Source organism: Coturnix japonica, chromosome 9 (genome assembly GCF_054131305.1).
Source record: "Coturnix japonica strain WE chromosome 9, WE-NBRP24, whole genome shotgun sequence".
NCBI lineage: Eukaryota > Metazoa > Chordata > Aves > Galliformes > Phasianidae > Coturnix > Coturnix japonica.
In genome coordinates this window covers 8,273,840-8,295,827 of record NC_140671.1, presented here as the reverse complement: position 1 = coordinate 8,295,827, position 21,988 = coordinate 8,273,840, and the positions used below count along the sequence as shown (strand labels likewise).

Sequence of the window (21,988 nt, the reverse complement as noted above, 5' to 3'; positions counted from 1 at the left end):
TAATGCAGCTTCTGCGTGAGAGGAGGATAAATGAGGTAATGGGAGACTGGCTGTCAGAGAACTGCTGCACACCCAGCTCCCACGGGAAGCATTGTAGAGCATGACTCTGGTTTAGCTCTAAGGAAGCTCATCCTTGCAGTGAGGGCTACAGAATGCAGGGTAAAGGATGGGAAAACTTAGTACTTCCAGTTTATTTTGGGAGTGCAGTTTAAGAGAGGTCAGTTTGTAATACATCAAAGCATCTGCAGTCAGAGTCTGCTTTCCTGTAATGAATGGATCAGCAGTGTTGCTGATAGAAATTCAACATTACTCCAGTCATTGCTGCTTCATAGGAATATCTGCTAGGAAAGTAAAGTATGTGATATCTTGGAGAGTCAGGCCTCGTAAAGTGCTGCTTCTGGGGAAGTTTCTTGGTAAAGGTGTTTCAGGCTGTCACTGACGATATCATTCTTTTTGGATCCACTCCTGCAGAGTTGAGAGAAGCCTTTAAGGAGTTTGATAAAGACAAGGATGGGTTTATTAACTGCAGGGACCTGGGGAACTGCATGCGAACCATGGGCTACATGCCTACTGAAATGGAGCTCATTGAACTCTCCCAGCAGATCAACATGAACTGTGAGTAATTCCCACCCATCTCCTGCTGCTGTGCCCCACGTCACTGCTTTGGGCTGCTTCAGTCTCTCATTGTTTCCATTCCTTTTTTTTTTCTCTTTTTCTTTCCCTCTCTTTTTTCATTCTCATTTTTTGCTCCCTACCATCTCCCTGTTCAGTTGTCCCAAGCACTTGATGTGTTGGGTTTTTTTGGCTTACAAAAAGAATGGACTGTTTGGACTGTGTTTGATGTGAGCAGCGTATGGAATAGCTGTCCCCCGTGCTTACATCTGTGAGGTGTAAAACTGCCCTTGATTTGGACAGTCAGACATTAGCGCACAGTTCGTGGATGTCATCTCACTGAAGCTGATGTCAGATGGCATCACACTAAAGGAGGAGATGGGGAAGATGGAGATGCTGTGGTCAGAACGGGTGGTGGATGGGCTGTTCAGTCTGCTCTGGATGTTTGTGCATTGGCCGTGTGCCTGTGGATGGTATCTGAGCTGTGCTGGTGGAGTCGAGGCAAAATGTGTCTGATCCACTGTGATCGTTTGTGCCCTTTGTCTTTCAGCACTGGTTTGTGTCACCACCTGTCTGTGGTGATGTTACCCTTCACCAGGTGGGAAAAGGACTATTTCGTGTGTGCTACTTTTGACATAGGCCTATATAGAAAAGAGAAGGGTCCAGAAGTAGTTGTAACACATAAAAAACAGCTGATTGCTAATGGCACTCAAGTGACTAGGAACTAGAGAATGTTACTGCCAGCTTTCAGATAGAGGACAAACAAGAAAAGGGATAAATATGATGAACAAACAGTTGGACGTATATTATCCACAGCTAATGGAGCAAGACACTGCTTCATGGCACTGCCCACGCCATGCATGAATATCATGCTGTGGCCTTGCTGTACCCTTTGGCACAGGTACAGCAGAGGGTTGCTATAAGCTGTAGTAGGATCAAGCCTTTGATTCTTGGTGCACGATGCCATAAGAATGTGACAATCCATGGCAGCATAGGATGAAGTAGCTTGACCTCATTCTGCCTGTCCTACAGTCCAGGAAATACAAGACGCTGTAGAAGTACCTTTGCTTTTCCTTCCACTATGCTGCACCTTCTGTGCTTTGCTGCTGGGAGAACCCAAGCCCTCTGGGGCGCACTGAAGTGCAAAGGGTCTGCTTGGCTTGGCTAACAAATGGAGTTCTTACACACAATCTTTCGTCTTATCCCAAGTGGGCGGCCATGTGGATTTTGAAGATTTTGTTGAGCTGATGGGACCAAAGCTGCTGGCAGAAACTGCAGACATGATTGGTGTAAAAGAGCTCCGTGATGCCTTCAGAGAGGTGAGTGCTTCTTACCGTGTGGCCCCCAGAGAGGTGAGTGACAGGAAACAGGAAGGAGAGAAGACCTACAGGGGAAGAAAAGAGGAGGAGAGAGCAGCAGAGTGGAAGACTGAGAAACAGCCAAGCCAGGCATGAAACAAGGGAGGAGCAGAAAAAAACACTGAGATAAGGGAGCTCTTGAGGAAAGGAAGAGGAAAGCTGGTGCAGACACAGTAGTGATGAGAGGTTTCTGAGGAGAAAAGGCAGACCGAATCCAGACCAAAAGGAACACGAAGGAGGAAAAAGAGGGACACAAAAGGCATGCAGGGAAAATAGGGCAGTATGAAGTCCAACCCAGTGCAAGATCCACTTCCCTTAACTGTATTTCCCCTGCTGGTATTTTTTTCATGTGCTTGCAGTTTGACACTAATGGCGATGGGGAGATCAGCACCAGTGAGCTGCGAGAAGCCATGAAGAAGCTTCTAGGGCAGCAGGTGGGACATCGGGATATTGAAGAGATCATCCGGGACGTGGATCTGAATGGAGATGGGCGTGTTGACTTTGAAGGTGAGAAGGGTTGAATGCTCCCTGTCCATCTGCTATCGTGTGAGTCAGAGCTTCAGCTTGGAGGTGGAAGCAGAAAGGAAGATTTGCACATTCTGGGTCCAGATATCTGAAGTATAAAGGAAAAAAAAGAAATAATTCCTCAGCTGAGGATTCGTTTGTGTATCTTCTTGTTCTGCTCACTATTTCAGTCAGGTCTCTGCAGTTCTAGCATAGGAAGAGATATGTCCTGTCACAGAGAAACGGCTTCTGCTGCTCATACGCAGTGCCAGACTTCATTTTAGGGGCATTTTCTTTCCATTCAATCTGCTGCAAGAGCTGTGAGGAGGTTTGGAGACTGCATTGCACCCTTCATTTCCTCTGGCTCACCGTACTGCCTGGCTTTATAGGGATTTTGTTGCTGTACCTTGATGCCAGAAGTTGGTCACATGCTGGATGTGTCACTAACACTGTAGATATCTGGCCTAGAAGTGTCATGTTTAATCCTAGAGAGAATTCATGTCTTCTCCCACTTCCCATGCCAGGAGGAGTTGGAAAGAGTAAGGTTGGTTATGGTACCATCCTGGCCATGGCAGGAGTGATGCTAATAAGAGCTCAGCGTTCCTGGCAAGGAAAGCAGTTGGTATTATCAGATGGTTAAGCATATATAACAGTTGGAAGGCACAAGAACATGGCAGGCTGCTTGTTTTCCTAGTGCAGTTGTTCTAACACACTGTCTGATTACATGACAGTAGCTCTCCTTGTTCCCCGCAGCTGAATTGTGTTAGACAGTTAAAATACGTGAAACACTGGTATCATTTTCTCAGTGAGTTACTGCTTTAGTTGTCAAAGGACAGCTCCATCAGTGGGAAAAGAGAAGCCAAGGGGGTAATTTCCACTGCCCTCCTCTTTGTGGTCATTAATTTCCGGTCAGTTCAAGTGTAGAATGAAAACACATTTATATTTGATGGCATCTGCACTCAATTTTAACTCTTGTAATTGACTTCAGAAGCTGCAGGCTGGTGAAGAAATAGATCCAGGGTATCCTTCCAGTTAATCTGTATCTCCAAAAACAAGCGATCCATCAAAGCAAACTTTTCTCTACAAATAAATACTGGTTCCTACCAAAATATTACTGGGTCTGCTGCAGTTGGTGGGCTCGCTAAGAACTTGTGCTGTCATCCCAAGGCTACAAGCCAGCGTGCTCTGCAATTACAGTGCAGGGAGGTAACGTTTGCAGTAATTGGTTGCAGGGAGTTGCTTGTGCAAACAAGGCTGTGCAGGGGGAAGGATCCGAGGAAATGAACTGCCCTGCTGGAGGGATCATGTTACTTCACCTCGCACAAGGATTAAGGCCCATTTTGTGTGAGCTCCTCGGGGCCAGTCATGGAATGGTGCTGACCTGCTGGTAGCACACGGAGCCCCATTGTCACCATGGCCACAGCAGGGAACGAGGGCTGGGCTGGGGACCGTGGATGTTTGCTGCTTCAGGGCTGTCTTTTCTTGTTGGTTGCAGAGTTTGTTCGCATGATGTCCCGCTGAAGGTTATTCTCAGCTAAAGAAAAATCAGCACCTTAGAGAGGGCAGAAGAGGACCTAGATGGAGCATCTAGCCCCGATGTTCCCACACGAAGGTTTATCGGCTGGCTGCAAATGGGACATTGCAAGATGACCTGCTGCTCCTCCCTCGCGGTGGTCCCCGTGCCCCTCCACCCTTTCACACTGTGAAAGACTTACAACTTCCTACAACTGGAACCATTCCTTTGAGATGATTGCAGGAAACTGCAGAGCCAGGAATTGCCATGATGCTTTCATGGGTTATTCACAACTTTAGACTCCTCCTCCCCAGCTTTGTTTTCCCACCAGCTGCTGCAAAGCAAGAGCAGGAGGAATCCTCTTGGCTCGGTGGATTAGCAAAGCCATTGGAACTGGTGGCAGCCTCAGGGCGTGCTCTGCACTTCTTGGTTTCCCTTGGTGAACCCTGTCTGTGTTTGCTGTCTATGTGTGTGTGTCTATCTGTGTGGAGTTATTTATGCTTCCTAGGCACAAATTTGCATCTCCCGTGGTTATGTTTACCAAAAGTGAATTCAAATACATGTCTTGTGGGGGGAAAGCGATAAATATGCACGCTGAAATGATGTGGAGCCTGGATGTCCGTGTGAGAGGCAGTGGTGGGGCTGGGGGGAAGGGCTGTGGCAGATACACACCCTGGTACATGTGCTGGGATTCAGGGCCTGTGCTGGCTGTGGGACGGGGGTCCTGCCAGCCATGAAGCCTGAAGGTGGGTTTGCTGTCCCCCACCCCAGCCTGCTCTCAAGGGGGCAAGTGAGAGCTGCTGCAGCCCCAGGGTGAGGAGCAGCAGGTGAAAGGCACCAGGTGAGGCAGCCGGATCTACCCTCCCATTTTTGGACCATTTCAAACCTGACTGTCACAGTGAGGCACTGCACTGCAGGGCCTGTGTTGTAGCTGTTGGTGCTGAGGGTTGGCCATGAACCCCATGGACTCGAGAATCCTGCATGTCTGCTGCAGTGACCAGGAGAGCAGCTTCCACACCCCACCTGCTGCTTCCACACACACCAGTCCTTGCCCTCATCCTTTCCCCGGCTGCTCACAACCCCCTGCTCTCTTTTCCTACCCCACAGGACCTGCAGTTATCCTTTTTCCCTCTGTCGTGAGTCACCAGGATGAATTCCTGCTTGGCTTCACAAGGCATCACCATTGCTATAGGCTTCTCAGTACAACTGGGAGCCGTTTCCCCTCTGCCTGCTTCCTCCACACTGGAGATGAGGACTGATACCCTCCTGCTTTCTTCATCACAGAGCTCTCGCTTCCCAAGTCCCCTCTCACATCAGCAGGGTCCACAAACCCACCCCCCAAAGGGGGATTTTCTGCTTTCCTGTTGCTGTGCCAACAAACGCAGTAACAGCCGGTATCCCAGTGCTGGCAATGGGTCGGACGCAGGGAGTTTTGTTACTCTCTGTGCTGGTAGGGCCATAACAGGGATCACCCTGCTCTCATCTCAAACCATCACGGAGCTTCCACACAGCGCCAGACATGAGGGGCCCTGCAGGCACACAGGCCCCCAGCAGTTGGCCTGGAATACTAACCCTAACCCTAACCCTAACTCTAACTCTAACTCTAACCCTAACCCTAACCCTAACCCTAACCCCCCCCCCCCCCCCCGTCCCTCTCTCTCCTCTCCATCCCCCCCGCCGTTGCCCGGTAACCCGCCCCGCTCCCTCTTCCCGCCGCCATCCCACAATGCTTGGCGCCGTGGCGCTGTGGAGCGCAGCGATTGGCGGAGCGCAGCGATTGGCGGAGCGCAGCGATTGGCGGAGCGCAGCGATTGGCGGAGCGCAGCGATTGGCGGAGCGCAGCGATTGGCGGAGCGCAGCGATTGGCGGAGCGCAGCGATTGGCGGAGCGCAGCGTGCGGTGCTGCTCCTCAGTCTCCTCAGCGCTGTGGGGGCCGGTCGCTCCGCGGTCCCGCTCGGCGCCTGTTTCCTGCTGCCGCTCCGGTTGGTGCCGCCGCTTTTCTTCCCGGTAGAGCCGGTACCGGCCCGCTGTGCTCCCGCTGTGCTCCCGCTGTACCCCCGCTGTACCCCCGCTGTACTCCCGGGCTCCTCCCGTCCCGCTGTCGGCCCCGCTCCCCACACAGCAGCGCTCTCAGCTCCGCTCCCGCCCCCGCCTCCATCCCCGCCTCCCGCCGGGCCGCGCTCCCGCTCCCGCTCCCCATTGGTCGCGCGGTTCGTGACTACTCAGACAAAGCTCCAATAGGGAGCGGCCCGATGTTTAATATTCCATTCTCCGTTTGCTGATTGGTCGCTGAGCAGCCCGCCCCGGCAGCGGGTTAGAGCGCCCCCCGGCGGCGGCAGGAAGGGGCGGGCGGCGGGACAGCGCCTGGAGCCCGACATGGTGCGAGCCGGGACGAGCCGGGCGGCGCTGCCGGGACTGCGGGGACTGCGGGGGCTGGTACCGGGACCGCCGGTACTGCCGGTGTCGGTACTACCGGTGCTGGTGCTGCTGGGGTCCGCGCTGCTGCGGGGCGCGGCGGGCGGCCTGGCCGACAGCGTCGTGTGGGCCGTCAACGCGGGCGGCGATGCCCATGTGGACGTGAACGGCATCCACTTCCGCAAGGACCCGCTCGAGGGACGCGTGGGCCGAGGTGAGACCGGGGGGAACCGCCGGGCCCGGGGCTGCACCGGGATGGAGGTGGGGGCGGCGGGGCCCGGCCGTAACGGCGCCGTCCGGAGCCGCGTCCTGCGGCGCTGCCCCGCGCTCCGGGCCCGGCCGTGTCACTGCGGGGCCGGCAATGACGGCCGGGGGGGAGCGGCCTGCGGGATGCGGGGCCGCCGGGCGCTGCTCGGTGCTGCTCTGTGCGGTGCTGCTCTGTGCGGTGCTGCTCTGTGCGGTGCTGCTGTGTGCGGTGCTGCTGTGTGCGGTGCTGCTCTGTGCGGTGCTGCTCTGTGCGGTGCTGCTCTGTGCGGTGCTGCTCTGCTCCTCCTGCCCGCTGCTCGTGGAGTGGAATTTCGCTGGGAGGTGACGTGACCGCTCATGCGGCCAAACCTCCTCCTGGCTCCCGTTCGCCTTTTTTTCCACTGCAAGACCCCAGTTTCCACAGCGAGCTCTGCCAGCCCGCACTGCTCGCAGGGAGCTCGGAGCGGGCTCTGTCCTGCAGCTCCGTGTCAGTCCCAGCGCTGGGGCACGGAGCAGAGCGGCCGTTCTCAGCTGCTGCAGCTCCCGAATCGCTGAAGGCTCCTGTCTGTGAGCAGCTGCTGTTCCATTTACACGTGGGTTATCTTGCCGTGCTTCCCCCGACGCCCCCCACAGTGTCTGAGTTTTGCCCGTTTCTCATAATCTGCACACCACATTTCAGTCCATTTATGAACGCATTGCAGGGCGCTCTGTGCTGAGCTGCTCCTGCTGCCACTTACAGGTGAGTGCAGCAGCGCTGAGAGCTGTTTGTTCACTGTGTGTGTGTGTCAGGGCTGCCCTGTACCCTGGACCTCATCGTGTTGCACAGTGAGCCCTCTGCATGTCGTGCAGGCAGAGCTCACATCTTCATACATCTTCACTTATTCATACAGGCTCTTAGTTTCTCACCCCGTGCCCTCCTGTGCTGGTCAGTGTGGGTCAGCTCCTCCCACACACCTCTTGTGTGTGACCAGAAGGAGAATGTCCTGGTGGACTCATTTCTCTGTCAGTAATCCTGCTCTAACCAGCGGTGCCAGGCACAGCCGAGAAGACTTTACCCCTTTGAGCTATTAAGTGCATTTCCTTCAATGGCTTTTTATTGCACAATTGTTTGCTTGGTGCCAGGCTTCTCTCTGTAGATCGGCGTGTAATGGCTGACTGGGAGTACGTGGCGGGCTGGGAGGGAACCATGTGGAGCAGCACTTCACCTCTGGGCTTTTCGAGCCTCAGTCCAGATGCTGAGCCCTGAGGAACAGGATGTGCTGAAAGCAATTATGTGTCCGTAATGCGTGCACTTGTCTCTTGGTGAGCTGCCTCTGAGCACACCTACTGCACTGGGAAATCAAGCTCACTTTCATGGCTGTGTCATGGGTGACAGCTCTTCCTCTCCAGTTACCTTCTTGGCTATTAATGGACTTCCCTTACACACGGGCTTTCCTCTGATAGGAGCTGACTTCTGTGCAACCCTTGGTTTGTGAGTGCTGTAATCTCTATCTGGCCGGAGATGTCTGTGTGGGAGGACAGGTTCAACTTTTCACCCTCTGTATTTCTGCTGATTAGAGCCTGCAGTCTTTGTGCCCTGCTTTGAGTGGCAAAGAGCAGCAGCATGTAATATTGCCTGAGTAGCTGCGTGTGAAACAGGAGATGCAGAACTGGCATTAATTTCCTCTTGCTCGTTTGCATTGGCTCCATCTTTGGCAATATGTTCTGGGTTAGAAGTTCTTGCTTTGTCTTGGCCAACGCAGTGTCTGTTCCCTTGGAAACAGGGGTGGAAGTGGCAAGTGTCAGCAGATAACTTGGTCTGGGTCAGCTTCTGCTGGCTGAGGTGCCAGTGGCTTTGGGTGCCCACCGACCTTCCTGCTGCATTGCTGAGGCGTTATCCTGTTCTGAGCTCTCAAGGCACACATCAGTTTGCACTTGCACAGTAACACAGCAGAGCACCAAGTCAGGGTTAGAGCTCCTGAGAGCTGCTCAAGAAGTGGTGATGCAGGGAGCAAGAAGCAGCAAATGTTCTGATTTTTGTTGTTTTCTCACTTATTGGTTTTGTTGTTTGAGCCCTTCTGAGGGGGCTGTTCTGAGTGGCTGTGAGATGGAGCTACTCTTGTTGAAACCTTGATGTACTTTCCATGCTTCCTTCTTCAAGCTGACATGCACTGCCTGCCTTGGTGAGAAGAAAGGGCTTTGTGAGTCTTATCTGCCTCTTTTCACCCTCCTGCCCTCCTCCAGGTCTTTGCTGCTGGAGGGTGTGTCTATAAAACCTTATGCCACTGCCTGCTAACTTCAAACCTGCTGAATGAATGGCTCTACTCAGTCCTAAAGTGACTGCTTAGGTTCTGTACTAGGAGTTTATGCTTTGAAAACGTTGTAAAAATATTCTAGGCGTGCTTTCTCTTTGAAGCAGGAGTCTGGGGCCAAGTCTTTGGGCTCTGTGCCCTGTTTGTGAAACCAGCTCTTCTTTTTGGAACTGTGTGAGTGAGTTTTGTCCCTGGGACTGCAGCAGGTCCTGACCCGTTTTTCTGCTGGACCCGAGTTCAAGGATTTTGGCTGCTTCTGTTCCAGTAGTGCCTGACCAGAGCAAGGAGTGAGAATAAGCCTCACTGGGGCAGTTGAGCACTTAAGAGTAAATAAAGCATCTCTTCATGTTCCTCAGAAATTAACCATTCCTCTCACTGTTTTGTGCTTGAAATACAGCTTCTGACTATGGTATGAAACTGCCGATCCTGCGGTCCAATGCAGAAGATCAGATCCTGTACCAGACAGAGCGTTACAACGAGGAAACCTTTGGCTATGAAGTTCCCATCAAAGAAGAGGGCGACTACGTGTTGGTGCTGAAGTTTGCAGAGGTTTATTTTGCACAGTCTCAGCAGAAGGTGAGCGACAGCTCTGTGCCACTCCGAGCTTTCCTCTCTTTGATGGTTAAAGCTGTGTGTGCCCGGGTTGCCTCTGCTGTTTTTTATGCATTGCATGGAGAAAGTGAAGTGAGACACCAGGTTATCTTCATCTGTAGAGCTCCTACAAGGTTTGATGCACGGAATCCTTTTCCACATGGCAGGTGCACATTTGTCCTGTAAAACTTCATTAAAAGAGTGTTCAAACAAACATGTGCTACACCACACAAATAGGATTGGACTTTTATAGTCTGTTTAGGTTGTGCTGTGTTTGAGGAGTGTTCTTGCCATTTCCCTGGCTGCTTGTGTCTGATGCAACTGCATGCCTGTGTTGGAGCAAGTATTGCACATACTGAATCAGGGAAGTGATCTAGGTTAAGTAAGCTACTGAAACAACAAGGGAATTTACGAGTGCAATAACTGTTGATAATGGTTCAAAATGACACTGCAGGCACAGAGTTAAATTTAACCCTCATCAAAGCTCTCTGGAGATAAATAATTCTTGCCTGCTCTTGAGATCCCTCTTGTAAAGATGTGGAAGCAAAAGCACAAAGAACCCAACGCCCTGTGATAAACTGGGAGATAAATGTGTATTTCAGTCTGGCTTTCCCCCCACTTTTATCAGCTGCTTTAGAGCTCTTCTTAAACACTGTACTGCCATCCTGCCAGAGAAGCATTGCAGGGAACAGAACGTTTGGGGCTGGTTTACAGAAAGGATGTGAAAAACAGTCTCAGTTTAAGCTTGAAGAGCTGAGACATCTCTGGCTCTTCTTCCTTCATGGGGTTCTGCTGGGATTCCCCAGGTACTGCGTGAAGTTTGAGTCATTAAGGCCCCGAGGAGGACTTTCACTCTGAATTCAGATGTGGTTTAGCAGTTGATCATTTCATCTCCTTCAAACCCTGCATCCTGTCAGTAGCTTCACCAGTGTGTTTCCTGTTCCCTGCTTTGCTCCAGGCTGTTCGTTAGAAATGCCTGCAGTCTGTGGGTGTGGTGTGCCACAGCCTCCCTGGGGTGGTGGGAGCAGCTCCTCAGCCAGCAGGTGGAAAGCTGTGAAGTGATGAAAAACAGATCAGAATTGTGTTGTCCTCAGTTTTGAACAGCAGGCAGAGGAATTATGTTAGAAGCTAGAGGCGAATTTCAAGGTATTTGAAAGCAACATTAAGGCCTCAGTGTCATTACCCAGCTGTTTTGGCTTCTGAATCCTTCTCAAGGGAGTGGAGAATGTGTGGTGGTACAGTGCATGCTGCAGTGTGTTCTGGTTTTCCCCTTTCAACTGTCACATGCCTGAATCTGTTCTGACACTGTCGTTTCTTGCACCCTGAAGGTGTTTGACGTTCGCTTGAATGGCCACGTAGTCGTGAAGGACCTGGACATTTTTGACAGAGTTGGACATAGCACGGCTCACGATGAGATCATTCCCATGAGTATCAAAAAGGGAAAACTGAGTGTCCAGGGAGAGGTTTCCACGTTCACAGGAAAGCTTCATATTGAGTTTGTGAAGGTAACGAGGCTTTGCTGGCCACAGCCTTGATTTTCCTTTTCCCTTTCCTTTCCCAGCTGTGATGAGCTGCGTGCTGGGGGTGGGGAAGGTGGTGGTAGCTGGGGAGATTGTTTCTTGAATTATGCTGCAGCACTGACTTCCATCTTCACTTTCTCCAGGGCTACTATGACAATCCGAAAATCTGCGCCCTGTACATCCTGCAAGGAACAGTGGAAGGTGAGCACAGTTTCTGAGCCAGAAGGCTCTTTCCCCTTGGAGATCAGCCTGCTGCTTCTCAGACCATGAGATCATAGTTCTTTCTGACCTACCTCTGCCAAGGCAGTTTCTCTATCAGCAAGTTCCCACAGGGTGCAGAACAAGAAAGGTGTCTTAGCTCTCCTTCTCTGTAAGTGCACAAAGCTGTCATTTTCGGAATAAGTTGCATGAATAATAAGTAGCAAGACTTCTTGCAAATGGGGGTAGAAGAGAAAGGAGCATGTCTGGTCAGCCTTTAGTTATAGCTGCAGATGGATTCTCTTTGGCTTTGTGTGTCAGCAGCAGTCCTGCAAACAAGTCATTGATGGAATTCTTTTAGATAGTAGTTAGGCGTTTCTTACCTCGGAGCTTTGTTTTCCTCACTCACTTCTGAGGACAGGGAGGTTTCCTGGGTTACATCCTGCCTCCTTGTAACTTTTCTTCTTGTTCAACAGATGTTCCAAAGCTGCAGCCACACCCAGGTCTGGAGAAAAAAGAGGACGACGACGATGAGGATGAATATGACGATGGCTCCAGCGTTAAAAAACAAGCAAATAAGAACCGGGTTCAGTCAGGCCCACGCACACCAAACCCCTATGCCTCAGACAACAGCAGCCTCATGTTCCCTATATTGGTGGCCTTTGGTGTCTTCATTCCTACCCTCTTCTGCCTCTGCCGGTTGTGAGTCCTACAGAGCATCAGCCAAGGGGCTGGGAGGGAAGGAGTTGGACCAAACACGGTTGCTTTCAATTTCTCCGTATTGTTCATAATTTAAGGAAAACAAACAAACAAATGGAAAAAAAAAGGTGATTCATTTGGAATGAATAGCAGGTCCAGGTAAGAGGAAGAAGCTTACCTTCCCCCTGCCAGCAAGCAGCAAGGCCCTTGCCTTCCCCGTCGCACCATGTGCAGCCTCTGATCCTCCCTGGGGCATCCAAGAGCAAACTGAGTCCTGGCTGGATGTGTATTGGGCTATCGGAAGCTGATGGTAGCAGTCCTGGGCCACATCCCTTACTGAAAGAAAGCTGCGTGCTGCAAGATCTCTGCCTTTGCTGGGTGGAATACAGTTCCCTAAGAGGGGAAGCAGTTCTTATGACAAGGCCTGGGTACACGTTTTGTCCAGGAGCGTGGAAGTGTTGTGATGCCGTTGGGTGACTAGTAACTATGGAGAACAAAGGCTGGTTCTTCAGCATCTCCCTGAATGTGCAGCACGATGTATGGTACTCACCTGCATAAAGATACCGAGGCTCCAGCTGGCCACGCGGTCTCTGTGGGGATGTTTCCCTTCCTAAGAGCGCAGACTGTGCCAGGAGAGGAGGAATTTATCTGGCCTGATTTGCTGCTCCAGTTCGGAGAGACTTTCCTAGTCTGACAATTGTAATGTTAGATCCATTGCAGAGGGATTCCGCTGTAGCCTGAGAAAGGCTGACATCTGCATCTGATCAGATGCACTTGTTTTCTGTACTGATGATGGCTTTTGTTTCCTTTAGCATTGTTTTATTTTAAAAGGTTCATTTTAAGCCCAGTTTCTTATTTTGCCCCTTTAAGCAAGTGACCTGTCCACCAGGAGAAGCAGAGAATCAAATGGCCTAATGAGGAGATCCTTGTTCCTCGAGCTTAGTACCGATCAGTTCCCCTGCTGCCCTGTGACATGGGACAGAGTGGAACAACCTTGGGGATGCTCCTGAGAGCTTTCACTCCCTGTTGAACAGACCAGACCTGGCTGAAATAGTGAGAAGTGCAGAGCTGGTTAGCATCTACCCATAGCAGAAGGCTGTAGCCTTCCACATATCAAGGGGCAAACATCCAACATTTCAGTATGATAGCACAAGGTGATTTGTTGCTCTCCAGGGAACTGAAATCAAGCAGAACACTGAAGTCAAGGCCCATCGATTTCCCTGTTGCTTGGTGACAGGCTGATGAGCCAGGTCACCCACCTTCCCCCAGGGATTTTTCTGCTAGAGGCTTCTGCTTCCACATGTAGAGCCTGTGCCTGACTGGTGGTCTGAGCCCTCCCTGCATGGTCTGGTCTGGAGTTGCTGATCTTGAGGAGCTGGTTCCCATGCTCTTGGCCTCTGATGTGGCCAAGGAGGGGGAAGGATTTAGGCCAGGTGGGGCTAGGTCACTTTCAGTCCTGGTGAGCTTTACCTCACGCTGTCTTGTTCTTATAAGTGCTCTCTTCCTGGTACAGCTGCTCTGAGACGTGTCCCTGCTGCGGCTCCTTCCTGCACCCGAGTTTTCCTAGCAGTTGTTCTCAGGTTTGATGCTGTGCTGTGGCTCAGCCTTTCTTTGAGCTGAGAAGGAGCAGCAGAATTTGAGGGGCAGCCTTTCTGCTCAGCCAGAGCAGCTGGAGCCTTTACTTCTTCATAGCCCTCAAGCTGCGATATGAGCTGTCAGATCGTGGGCCCTGAAACAGGAGCTCAAGGTGTCACAGTGCTGACGTCTGCAGCAGTGGCACTGAACCTTGGCTGGGTTTCTGGTATCATACATCACTGCAATGGGCCTGACCACCATTCTGAGTGCTAAAGAGCAAATAATTGAACCTCTCTCCAATTGCTTCTCCAGACCAGCTGTTTCTACTCATGCAAGAGAGTCCCTACCACACTTAGAAGGAGAAGGCAGACTTCAGAAAGAGCAGATCTTAAGAGCAAACCCAGTGCTGACAGGGCAGTGAGACTGTAGTTATTTGCTTTGTCTTCTAGGTGCTGTTAGAATCCTAGTGCTTATACAAGTCTTCGGTAGGAGCTGTGTTTTGTTCAGTAGCAATGCCTGCAAAGATTCCCGGGTGTTTTTTGGATTGCTCTAACCTGGGCATAGAGACATTTAGATCTCTATCAGTCTGAGAAGCATAAACTGCCCTAATTTGTTAAGCAAAGAACCTGGATTTGAAAGCAGGCTTCTCTGTAAGGAGCTGTTCTCCTCCAGGCCTTGTAGGTTTTGGGTTGTTTTGGTGGGTTTTTTTGCTTTAGCATCTTTGCTGCAGGAAGTTACTTAGCTTCTTGTGGCTCCCCTGGTAATCTCTGCACTGTGCAGCAGAGCATGAGAACAGTGCTATGTGTGTAGGTGTGCCCTGCTCTTTTAGGGTACTTTATCCCTGCCTCTCTTGCCAAGCAGGGGACCTCATTGGTGCCATCAGCCACCCTAAAGCAAAGCTGTGCAGGGTTTGGTCTGTAGTGTTCTGCTTTCTCTCAGTGCAAATGAATTTGTCTCATTTGAATAGGAATATGGAGTAGAAATGGTTCAGTCTCGCTGGCTTCAGCTCAGTTGTTCTGGCTCTGGCTTTATGCATTTTTGTGAGCCAGCTCACCAGGTGCCTGGGGAGTTTCTGACCCCTTACGATGATGCGAGTGATTTTCTTTATTGGTCCATCCTCTCCTGGCAGGGCTGGCTCAGACAGAGCCATCAAACACAGCATGTGGAGACACAGGGTGACAGTATGGGGAGGACACACAGTCTGGCTTCCCTTGTCATCGTCTGGCACCTGCCAGCCAGCCAGATGGGTGTGATAAAGTACCTGGCCTGATACAGGGAAGGAAGCATTTGGGATGGCTGTGATTTTTGCAGCAGGGGTGACTGAGGGAATGTCCAAGGCAGTGTTTAACTGAAGGCAATCAGAGATAAGGCTCTTTATGCTTTGTTGCAGAGCTCAGCAGGCAAATGTAGAACGTGTCTCTGTGCAGCAGTGTGGGAAGCAGGACCAGAACAGCCTGGCCCGGTGGTTGGAGTAGTTGTGCAGAGAGGGGCAGGTATGGCAAGTGAATGAAGCTTCCCCATCGTAAAGGTGAGGCGATGCTGCTGTTCGGGGCCTGGATCCAGCCCCAGGGTAGTGCTGGGGCACTATCAGCCCCTCTGCTCTGTCCTGGGGGCACAGAGGCACAGCTGGCAGTTGTCCCGCAGCTCATGCTTTGCTGCCTTCATGCAGATCATCTCCATGTCTGTGTGTACCTGCAACAGCAGCTCGGACCCTTTGCAGTATCCCAGGTGGCAGGGAGCAGGAAGCCAAATGAATTCCCATCTTTTTGGTGCCTTTGTGTCGGGCTTTGAATAAAAGTCCAGTTGAAGAAGCTTCTTTTTTTTCTTTTTTTCTTTTTTTTTCTTCTTTCTTTTTAAAGAGCCTCCATGTTGTGGTGGTGCTTTTTGCCCAAGGGACAGACGTTCCCTGCCCATGTAACCAGCTGCAGGCTGGCTCACTGTCCCTTCATGCCAGCTCTGGAGGTCACAGCTTGAAGCACAGAACTGTGAGCAAGAACCTTTGGTTCCAGCCCTCCAAGTCAATGGGAAAAAAGCGTAGCAGGAGATAGAAGAACTGGAAGAGCTCTTCGAGGTCTCATCCACCCCGGGAATCGCCTGAAGGCGGGATGGGGAGCTCCTAGATAGTCTGGTGCCCGTGTGTCTGTGCAGCTCAGAGCAGTGAGTTGTGGCTGTGTCCTGGTCATCCTTTAGTGCTCGTGGCTTCTGCCTGCAGAGCGTGGCTGGGGTCAGCTGCTGAGGGCTTCCCCTGCCCCAAGAGCAGAGGCCCATTGGTGTCCCTTGGCCTTTGCATTGAAGTGAGATGGCGACAGCCAGGGTGTGTTGGAAGCCTGGCTGAGCAGGCCCTTTGTTGATGGAAAACAGCAGCAGGAGGGAGAGGGACCAGCAGAGCAGCTTTCAGCTCCGTGTGAGCCTCATTCTGAGTGAAGTACTGAGCGCTTCGGGCTCCGTTTGGTGCTTCAGTGTGGGAGCGATCTGCCTGCTCCAAGTGCTCGTAGTGGGGAGGGAAACGTGGGAGCTGTGCCAGCAACGAGCTCATTCACCTACCGGCGCTTCTGCACCTCCACAACAAATGCCAAAGTCATGCGATTCAAGGATGCTTTTCATTTTCGTTCACCGGCAGCTGGTTCCACCAGTCCGTCCTCTCCGGCCGCTCCCACCCGGCTCAGGATGGAGCTGTTATGTGGGGATGGAGCTGTTATGTGGGGATGGAGCTGCTGTGTGGGGCCGTGGCTGCGTCCATCGGGCCGTGTATGTTGTGCTTGTTGTGAGCGGGTCTGTGCTCGGTGCTGCGGGCTGTGAGCGCTGTCTGCACGCAGGTCCATGTCTTCCAGGACTCTGTCTTGCTCAGAGTTTCTCGCTGTGTATTAAATACTATTTTTGGAGCTGGGGGGGGGGAGGGACGAGGCGGTGCCGTGCCCAGGCTGAGCGGTGGGTCTGCTGCAGCTTCTCCGTACGTTCTGATGATGATTATTTTTTTTCTTCCCAAAAAAGTGCTTTATTTAAAAATACAAAAATAAAAAAATATATTAAAAAAAAAAGAAGAAGATAGTTAATGAACGAGAGCAGTACTTCCCTCCTTCAGTGTTGTTTCCCCGCGGCGGTCGGACGGGATGTTGTGGCACCTCCTGCTCCGACCGGCGAATAACGAACCGGATCCGCGCTGTCGGTGCCGGGTCCCGGTGCCGCCCCGCGTCCATCCCGCCGTCGCCCAGCAACGCCCGCACCCTCTGACCCGCGCGGCGCCGCCCCCCGCTCCCATAGCTACGGCGGGAGGCGGCGGCCATCTTGGCGGCGGCGGCGGGGCGATGAGCGGCTCCAGAGCGCGGGCGGCGGCGGGACCCGACAAGAAGCCGCCGCCGGGGAGCGGGGGGGCCCTGAGCCGCCTGCGGGGACGAAGCGGGTCGGCGGACGCGGCAGCGCGGCCCGGAGCGCCGTGGACCGAATCCGAACTGCTGGAGCTGGAGACCGTCCGGCCCGAGCACGTCCTGGGGCTGTGCCGGGTGACGGAGAGTGAGCGCGGGGCGAGGCGGGGGGAGCCCGGGCGCACTGGGAGGCCGCGGCGGGCGCTGGGCTCTAGTGCTGTGGTGCTGTGGTGCTGTGCTGTGCTGTGCTGTGCTGTGGTGCTGGGCTCTAGTGCTGTGCTGTGCTGTGGTGCTGTGCTCTGGCGCTGGGCGCTGCCCGGTCCCGGTCCTGGGGCCGTGCATCCCTTGGGGCGCTGCCGCTTTCGGAAAGTTGGGTGGTTTCTTTCCCCCCCTTCGGACGCCGCGCTCCGCTTTCCTGTCCCCACCCTTCCCCTTCTCGCTCCGCACACATCGCGCTTTCGTGCCTTCCTCGCATCTTACAGGGCCGGGGATGGTCGGAAATAGTAACGAGTCCTTCGTAGTTGCTCTTTTGCATCGTTCCTCCGTGTTTTCTTCCAGACTATTTGTGCAAACCCGAGGACAACATTTATAACATCGACTTCACCAGGTTCAAGATCCGAGACCTGGAGACGGGGACGGTGCTGTTTGAAATCGCCAAGCCATCGGCTGCAGGTGTGCGGTGCTGTGTGCGGTGCTGTGTGTGTGCGGTGCTGTGTGTGTGCGGTGCTGTGTGCGGTGCTGCCTGCCGGGCTGGACTGTGCACAGAGCTGGGAGCTCTGCCAGCATGTCCTGGCGGCTGAGCACATCCCAGAGCACGGGGCTGAGTTTTACCTTTCGTGGGGAACTTCCAAGTTGTGCCATAAAAACATGCATGTGGTGCGGTGGGGGGATGCTGCCAGCTGCAGAGCTTGCCTTGTTAGTGGCCGGGTCACGGGTCTTCTTCCTTGGATGTCTGGTGAAGCTGCAGGTGGTTGTAGCACCTGGGCTGCTGAGGCTGATCTGTTTCTCAGTGCTGGTACAACTGTATGACCAATTCCTTTGCATTCCGGGCCCAACTAATGGCAGGCTTGTCCTGTCCGCCAGCCAGTATTACCTTACACGTGTTGGCAGAGTAATTCTGAGCTGGTGCATTTTCTAGAGCAAGACAATGAGGATGAAGATGACAGCAGTGAGCTGGACAGCAGTGCGGGCCGCTTTGTTCGTTACCAGTTCACCCCGGCATTTCTTCGTCTTCGGACTGTTGGTGCAACGTGAGTATGAGTTCACAGACGTCTGAGGGGAGAATCAGGTGTTTATGTGGTGCCGCTGATCAGCTTGTAGTTAGAGTCAAGGACTTGAGAGAACTCATCGTACCCTATGTTAAGTATTTGTCTGGAACGGTCTGTTGTGTTCTTGTGTAGTTTCAGATCCAAGGCTCTGTTCTTCACAGTAAGAAGATAAGGTTTTCTTACCTGTCTTTTCCTACTTTTTGCTTACAGAGTGGAATTTACAGTGGGAGAAAAGCCGGTGTCAAACTTCCGAATGATTGAGAGGCATTACTTCCGAGATCGCTTGCTGAAGAACTTTGACTTTGACTTTGGCTTCTGCATCCCCAGTAGCAGGAACACATGTGAGCACATCTATGAATTCCCTCAGCTCTCAGAAGATCTCAGTAAGTATTTCCTTTCCACAGCAGGCTGTGCGGATATGCTCATTTTCTTTCTCCTTCTACTTGTGCAAAAAATCGTGACAGGGATGGAGGGATGGGATTAAGCTGATTTAAGATGTGTTTAATCCCAAATCACAGACCTGTGCTGCAGATTATCCATCTTAGAAATGAAAGCCTAAGGCAGCCTGCATTGTCCAGTTACAGGCTGCCATCCCCAGTGCCTAACAGTGCAGTCCAGAAGATAACAAAACCCTGGAAAAGGGTTCTCTTAGCAGTCACGTGTCTGTTTTCAGCACTTGATTTGTAGGTGTTGAGCCTCTAGCTTTGAAGCAGAACTGGTTTTTCTCTTGAGAGATGTATTTTTGAGCCTACCAAGACCTCTGCAAATATGCATTGCGCAGGGTATGTTTGCCCTCGGGGTGGATTGAGCAGAGCACACGGGCCTTTCTGTGGCTGCCTGGGTGCAGGGTTTGTACCTCTCCTGTGTACCAGTAGTGAGTGCAGCTGCTTCCTTTTATTTACAGATTGCAACCTCTCTGCTTTCAGACAATGATTTCTGCTTTGCTCTAGTGGTGGCTTTGACAGTTTCTATGTCTGATGTGAGACTGCTCCACCTCTGTTTGCTTTTGACCATGCGTGTCCTGTGAATAGGAAGTAAAGGTAGGGCACACCAGAGCTTTTAATGTGTGCCCAGCCGATCTGTTTGCTTCTCTTGGACAGGGCAGGGCGTCAGCCTGGTGCATCCCACAGAGTGTCCTTTTTGTTCTGACCGCGCTGCCCAGCAGTTTGACAGGCTTCTGAATGTAATCGAGCTTTCTCTTTCACAGTCCGTCTGATGGTTGAAAACCCATACGAGACCCGCTCAGACAGCTTTTACTTTGTGGACAACAAGTTGATAATGCACAACAAGGCCGATTATGCTTACAATGGAGGACAGTAATCATGATATGGCTGCTGGAAGCTGTGCTGCCATTAACCATTCCAGATGTCCAGGACTGGACTGGACTTGCTCTCTCATGCAACAAGGCTTCCTGTCAAACCTTTTCTTCTTGCATGAGGCTGAGCACAGGAAGCAAAGAAGACAACTCGCAAGAGTAAAGGAAACCTCCCTGCAGCGCTTCACTATCCAACACTCGTGACAGATCCAGCCTCTGTCATTCTCCATTTCCGGATACTTTCTGGTACCCTGGTTAGATTATGGACCAGAGGCACTATTAGAAAATTATTGCTGTTACAATTTTTATAGCTTAGGTTGCACTTCTGGTGCTCCTGATGTTTCACCTATTGGGTGACTGCCCTCTTCCAAGAGGTCAAATTATTTGGGTAAGCTATTTCTTAGCAGTAAAATTTGCTGCCTTCAGGTAGCCAGTGACACCTGAAAAGCAGATCTCTTCTTCAGTTGGATAGATCATCTCTTTGGTGCCTAGCAGCTTAGTTTGTAGCATGGGTGAGATAGCTTTCTAGGGTGCATTCCGGTATTCTCCAGTGGGAAAGATAAAGTAAGAGACTAATTCAGCTTCTGAGTTGTGCAGGAATCTTCTCTTCCCCCCTCCAGGGATTTGAGCTGCTCTTGGGAATGGCTTAATCTGTGTTTTACCAGAGATATCACTGGAGGTTCGCAGTGGGAGAACAAAGGGACTTTATCCACGTTGATCATTTAGTCATTCCTACAGCATTTCTGTTTGAGCTTTTTCATGCAAATTGCTGAGCTCAAGGGTCAGCCTTGGAGCTGAAGTTAATCTCAGTGTATTTATCATTTCTCATTTCTACTGCTTCCCTTTGTGTAGGATTTTTGGCTTTTGCTACAGAATATATTGGTTTTGGACTGACAGCACATTGTCAGCCTAGTTGGGGTGGAGGGGGGATTTCAGAAGAAGGGAGAACGTGGAAAATCACTTGAAAAACATGTAGGGAGCAGAGCTTCCTAGGCTTCAATCTCTGTGTACTTCATGATGTTTTAAACCTGGCTGTCAGAGGTGCTGGAAGGAGAGATGGTGGTGTCACCAGCTCACTTGCTTTCTTTCAGTTGAGGTACTAGCAGCTAAAACCTTCCCAGGTCAAATTATTCAGTGTTACAGAGTGGGATTCTTAATGACCAAACTGTGAGAATTAATATGATTCTTCTTAATCGTTTGAGATCTGCTTTGTATCCTTAGTTGCTTATTTATGTTTCAGGAAGTTCTTCTGATTTAGTTTCTGCCGGACCAAAGGGTGTCTTTTGCAGCAGCGCTTTGGGATCTGGTGATGAGAAGTAGCAAATTGCCTTGGGAAGTGGAGACCCCATCCTCCCAGCAGCCATGCTGGCATCCAGCTCTGACCCTGCAGGATCTCAGCTAGGAACACCCTTTCCTGTGTATTTTGCTGGCTCAAGATGAGGATGGTTTGCATCCCCTCCCTGAGCTGACCCTCTGCTGCATATGGGAGCTAAGTTGTGTCTGGGCCCGAGTCTTTGGCTAGTGTTAGTTCTGCTTGTTCCCCTAGAGAGCTGAGAACCAACTCTCAGCAGATACAGCATGATTCAGTGTAGATTATGCCTCAGCAGGATTAAAAGAGGTGGGCACCGCAGCCTGTTAATGCGTAGATAGCAATAGGAAGCCACTGCCTTCACCTCGCAGATGAACAATGTTGGTTTGGTGTGGAGGATCAGAGGTAAGCAGTGAGAGTGTGTGGGTGGCAGTCCTGAAAGAATCTCCAGCTTTTGGGAAGGATTTTAATTACGATTAACCACAACAAACGACTTGCTCGGGTGGAGCATTAATCATCAGCAACCACAACAAATGGCTCGGGAATGCGGAGGGACGAGGTGTGCGCGGCTGGGAGATGAAGGACAGCGCTGCTCCATTCGGTCCCTTCCAGCATCTCCAGGGGCACTTGGGCAGTTCCATTGCTTGATTCAGAATTAGGGAAGCTGCTGGTGAGGTGGAGCTCAAGTGACTGCCTCCAGATGGCCCCGTGCTGTGCTGGCAATGGGGGGTTGTGCTGCAGGAATGGGCGGTGCTTGCAATAAGGCAGAGCAGCCTGGCAGTGTGATTGCCATCCTGCAGCACTGTGAGATACTCAGGGTCAGGTCGGAAGAGGCTGCTGGGTGTTCCCAGGCCGTTTTAGCATATTGAGGTGAATTTGTATGTAGTATAAATCTAGGTGCCTTTAAATGTTCCTTTTACCTTTCTGTATGAAGTGACCTCCTGCTTTTCTTACGAATGTGACAATTCCCGTCCGTTTTCTATATCACTGAGTAAAGATATTTAACATGGAGACAGACCATTGCCAGAGGAGCTTCTCCATTTGTGAATGCATCATCTATTCAGCAATAAGGAAAGGAAGGCTGGAGGAAAAGTGGGGGTTGTGCAGGTCCTGCTGGCACCCCTCAGCTCCTGGGAGCTGTTTGCTCTGCCACATCTTTGCCCACAAACATGCTGCAGGGAAAAGGCCCTAAAAGAGGCACTAAAAAGGCTG

General features: G+C 51.6%; 3 protein-coding genes and 1 long non-coding RNA gene across 6 annotated transcripts in view; 3 read left to right on the top strand and 1 right to left on the bottom strand.

Moving 5' to 3' along the window:
• The window catches only part of CABP1 (calcium binding protein 1), a 33,839-nt gene extending 29,249 nt beyond the window's left edge, over window positions 1-4,590 (top strand). For all 3 annotated transcript variants that reach the window (XM_032447795.2, XM_085556179.1, XM_085556180.1), the window contains 4 exons: window positions 472-615; window positions 1,822-1,931; window positions 2,330-2,477; window positions 3,970-4,590. In XM_032447795.2, the coding sequence (XP_032303686.2) occupies window positions 472-615; window positions 1,822-1,931; window positions 2,330-2,477; window positions 3,970-3,995 (428 nt within the window). In that variant the 3' untranslated portion in view covers window positions 3,996-4,590. The remainder of the gene's footprint in view (window positions 1-471; window positions 616-1,821; window positions 1,932-2,329; window positions 2,478-3,969) is intronic.
• LOC146759670 (uncharacterized) lies at window positions 172-3,970 on the bottom strand. The gene is made up of 2 exons (XR_014949208.1): window positions 3,791-3,970; window positions 172-2,583 (listed from the first exon to the last, which is right to left on the bottom strand). It is a non-coding gene; the product is annotated as an uncharacterized LOC146759670 (long non-coding RNA).
• A 1,734-nt stretch (window positions 4,591-6,324) lies between the features above and the next one.
• Window positions 6,325-16,560, top strand: MLEC (malectin). Its single transcript, XM_015878171.3, has 5 exons — window positions 6,325-6,616; window positions 9,337-9,515; window positions 10,859-11,035; window positions 11,194-11,251; window positions 11,725-16,560. The coding sequence occupies exons 1-5, from the start codon at window positions 6,364-6,366 to the stop codon at window positions 11,952-11,954; spliced, it is 897 nt and encodes a 298-aa protein (XP_015733657.1). The 5' UTR covers window positions 6,325-6,363; the 3' UTR covers window positions 11,955-16,560.
• Window positions 16,561-16,768: 208 nt separating this feature from the next.
• Window positions 16,769-21,793, top strand: UNC119B (unc-119 lipid binding chaperone B). The gene is made up of 5 exons (XM_015878170.2): window positions 16,769-17,032; window positions 17,443-17,556; window positions 18,023-18,134; window positions 18,363-18,535; window positions 19,360-21,793. Exons 1-5 carry the CDS (start codon window positions 16,828-16,830, stop codon window positions 19,470-19,472), a joined length of 717 nt encoding a protein of 238 aa, XP_015733656.2. The 5' UTR covers window positions 16,769-16,827; the 3' UTR covers window positions 19,473-21,793.
• The last annotated feature ends 195 nt before the right edge of the window (window positions 21,794-21,988 follow it).

Excerpts from the sequence above, each read along its gene's own strand:
- MLEC (XM_015878171.3), top strand. The coding sequence starts at position 6,364 with ATGGTGCGAGCCGGGACGAGCCGGGCGGCGCTGCCGGGACTGCGGGGA. Across the intron at positions 6,617-9,336 it reads CGAGGGACGCGTGGGCCGAG|CTTCTGACTATGGTATGAAA; the intron begins GTGAGACCGGGG and ends CTTGAAATACAG. Across the intron at positions 9,516-10,858 it reads TTGCACAGTCTCAGCAGAAG|GTGTTTGACGTTCGCTTGAA; the intron begins GTGAGCGACAGC and ends TGCACCCTGAAG.
- UNC119B (XM_015878170.2), top strand. The coding sequence starts at position 16,828 with ATGAGCGGCTCCAGAGCGCGGGCGGCGGCGGGACCCGACAAGAAGCCG. Across the intron at positions 17,033-17,442 it reads GCTGTGCCGGGTGACGGAGA|ACTATTTGTGCAAACCCGAG; the intron begins GTGAGCGCGGGG and ends GTTTTCTTCCAG. Across the intron at positions 18,536-19,359 it reads TCAGCTCTCAGAAGATCTCA|TCCGTCTGATGGTTGAAAAC; the intron begins GTAAGTATTTCC and ends TCTCTTTCACAG.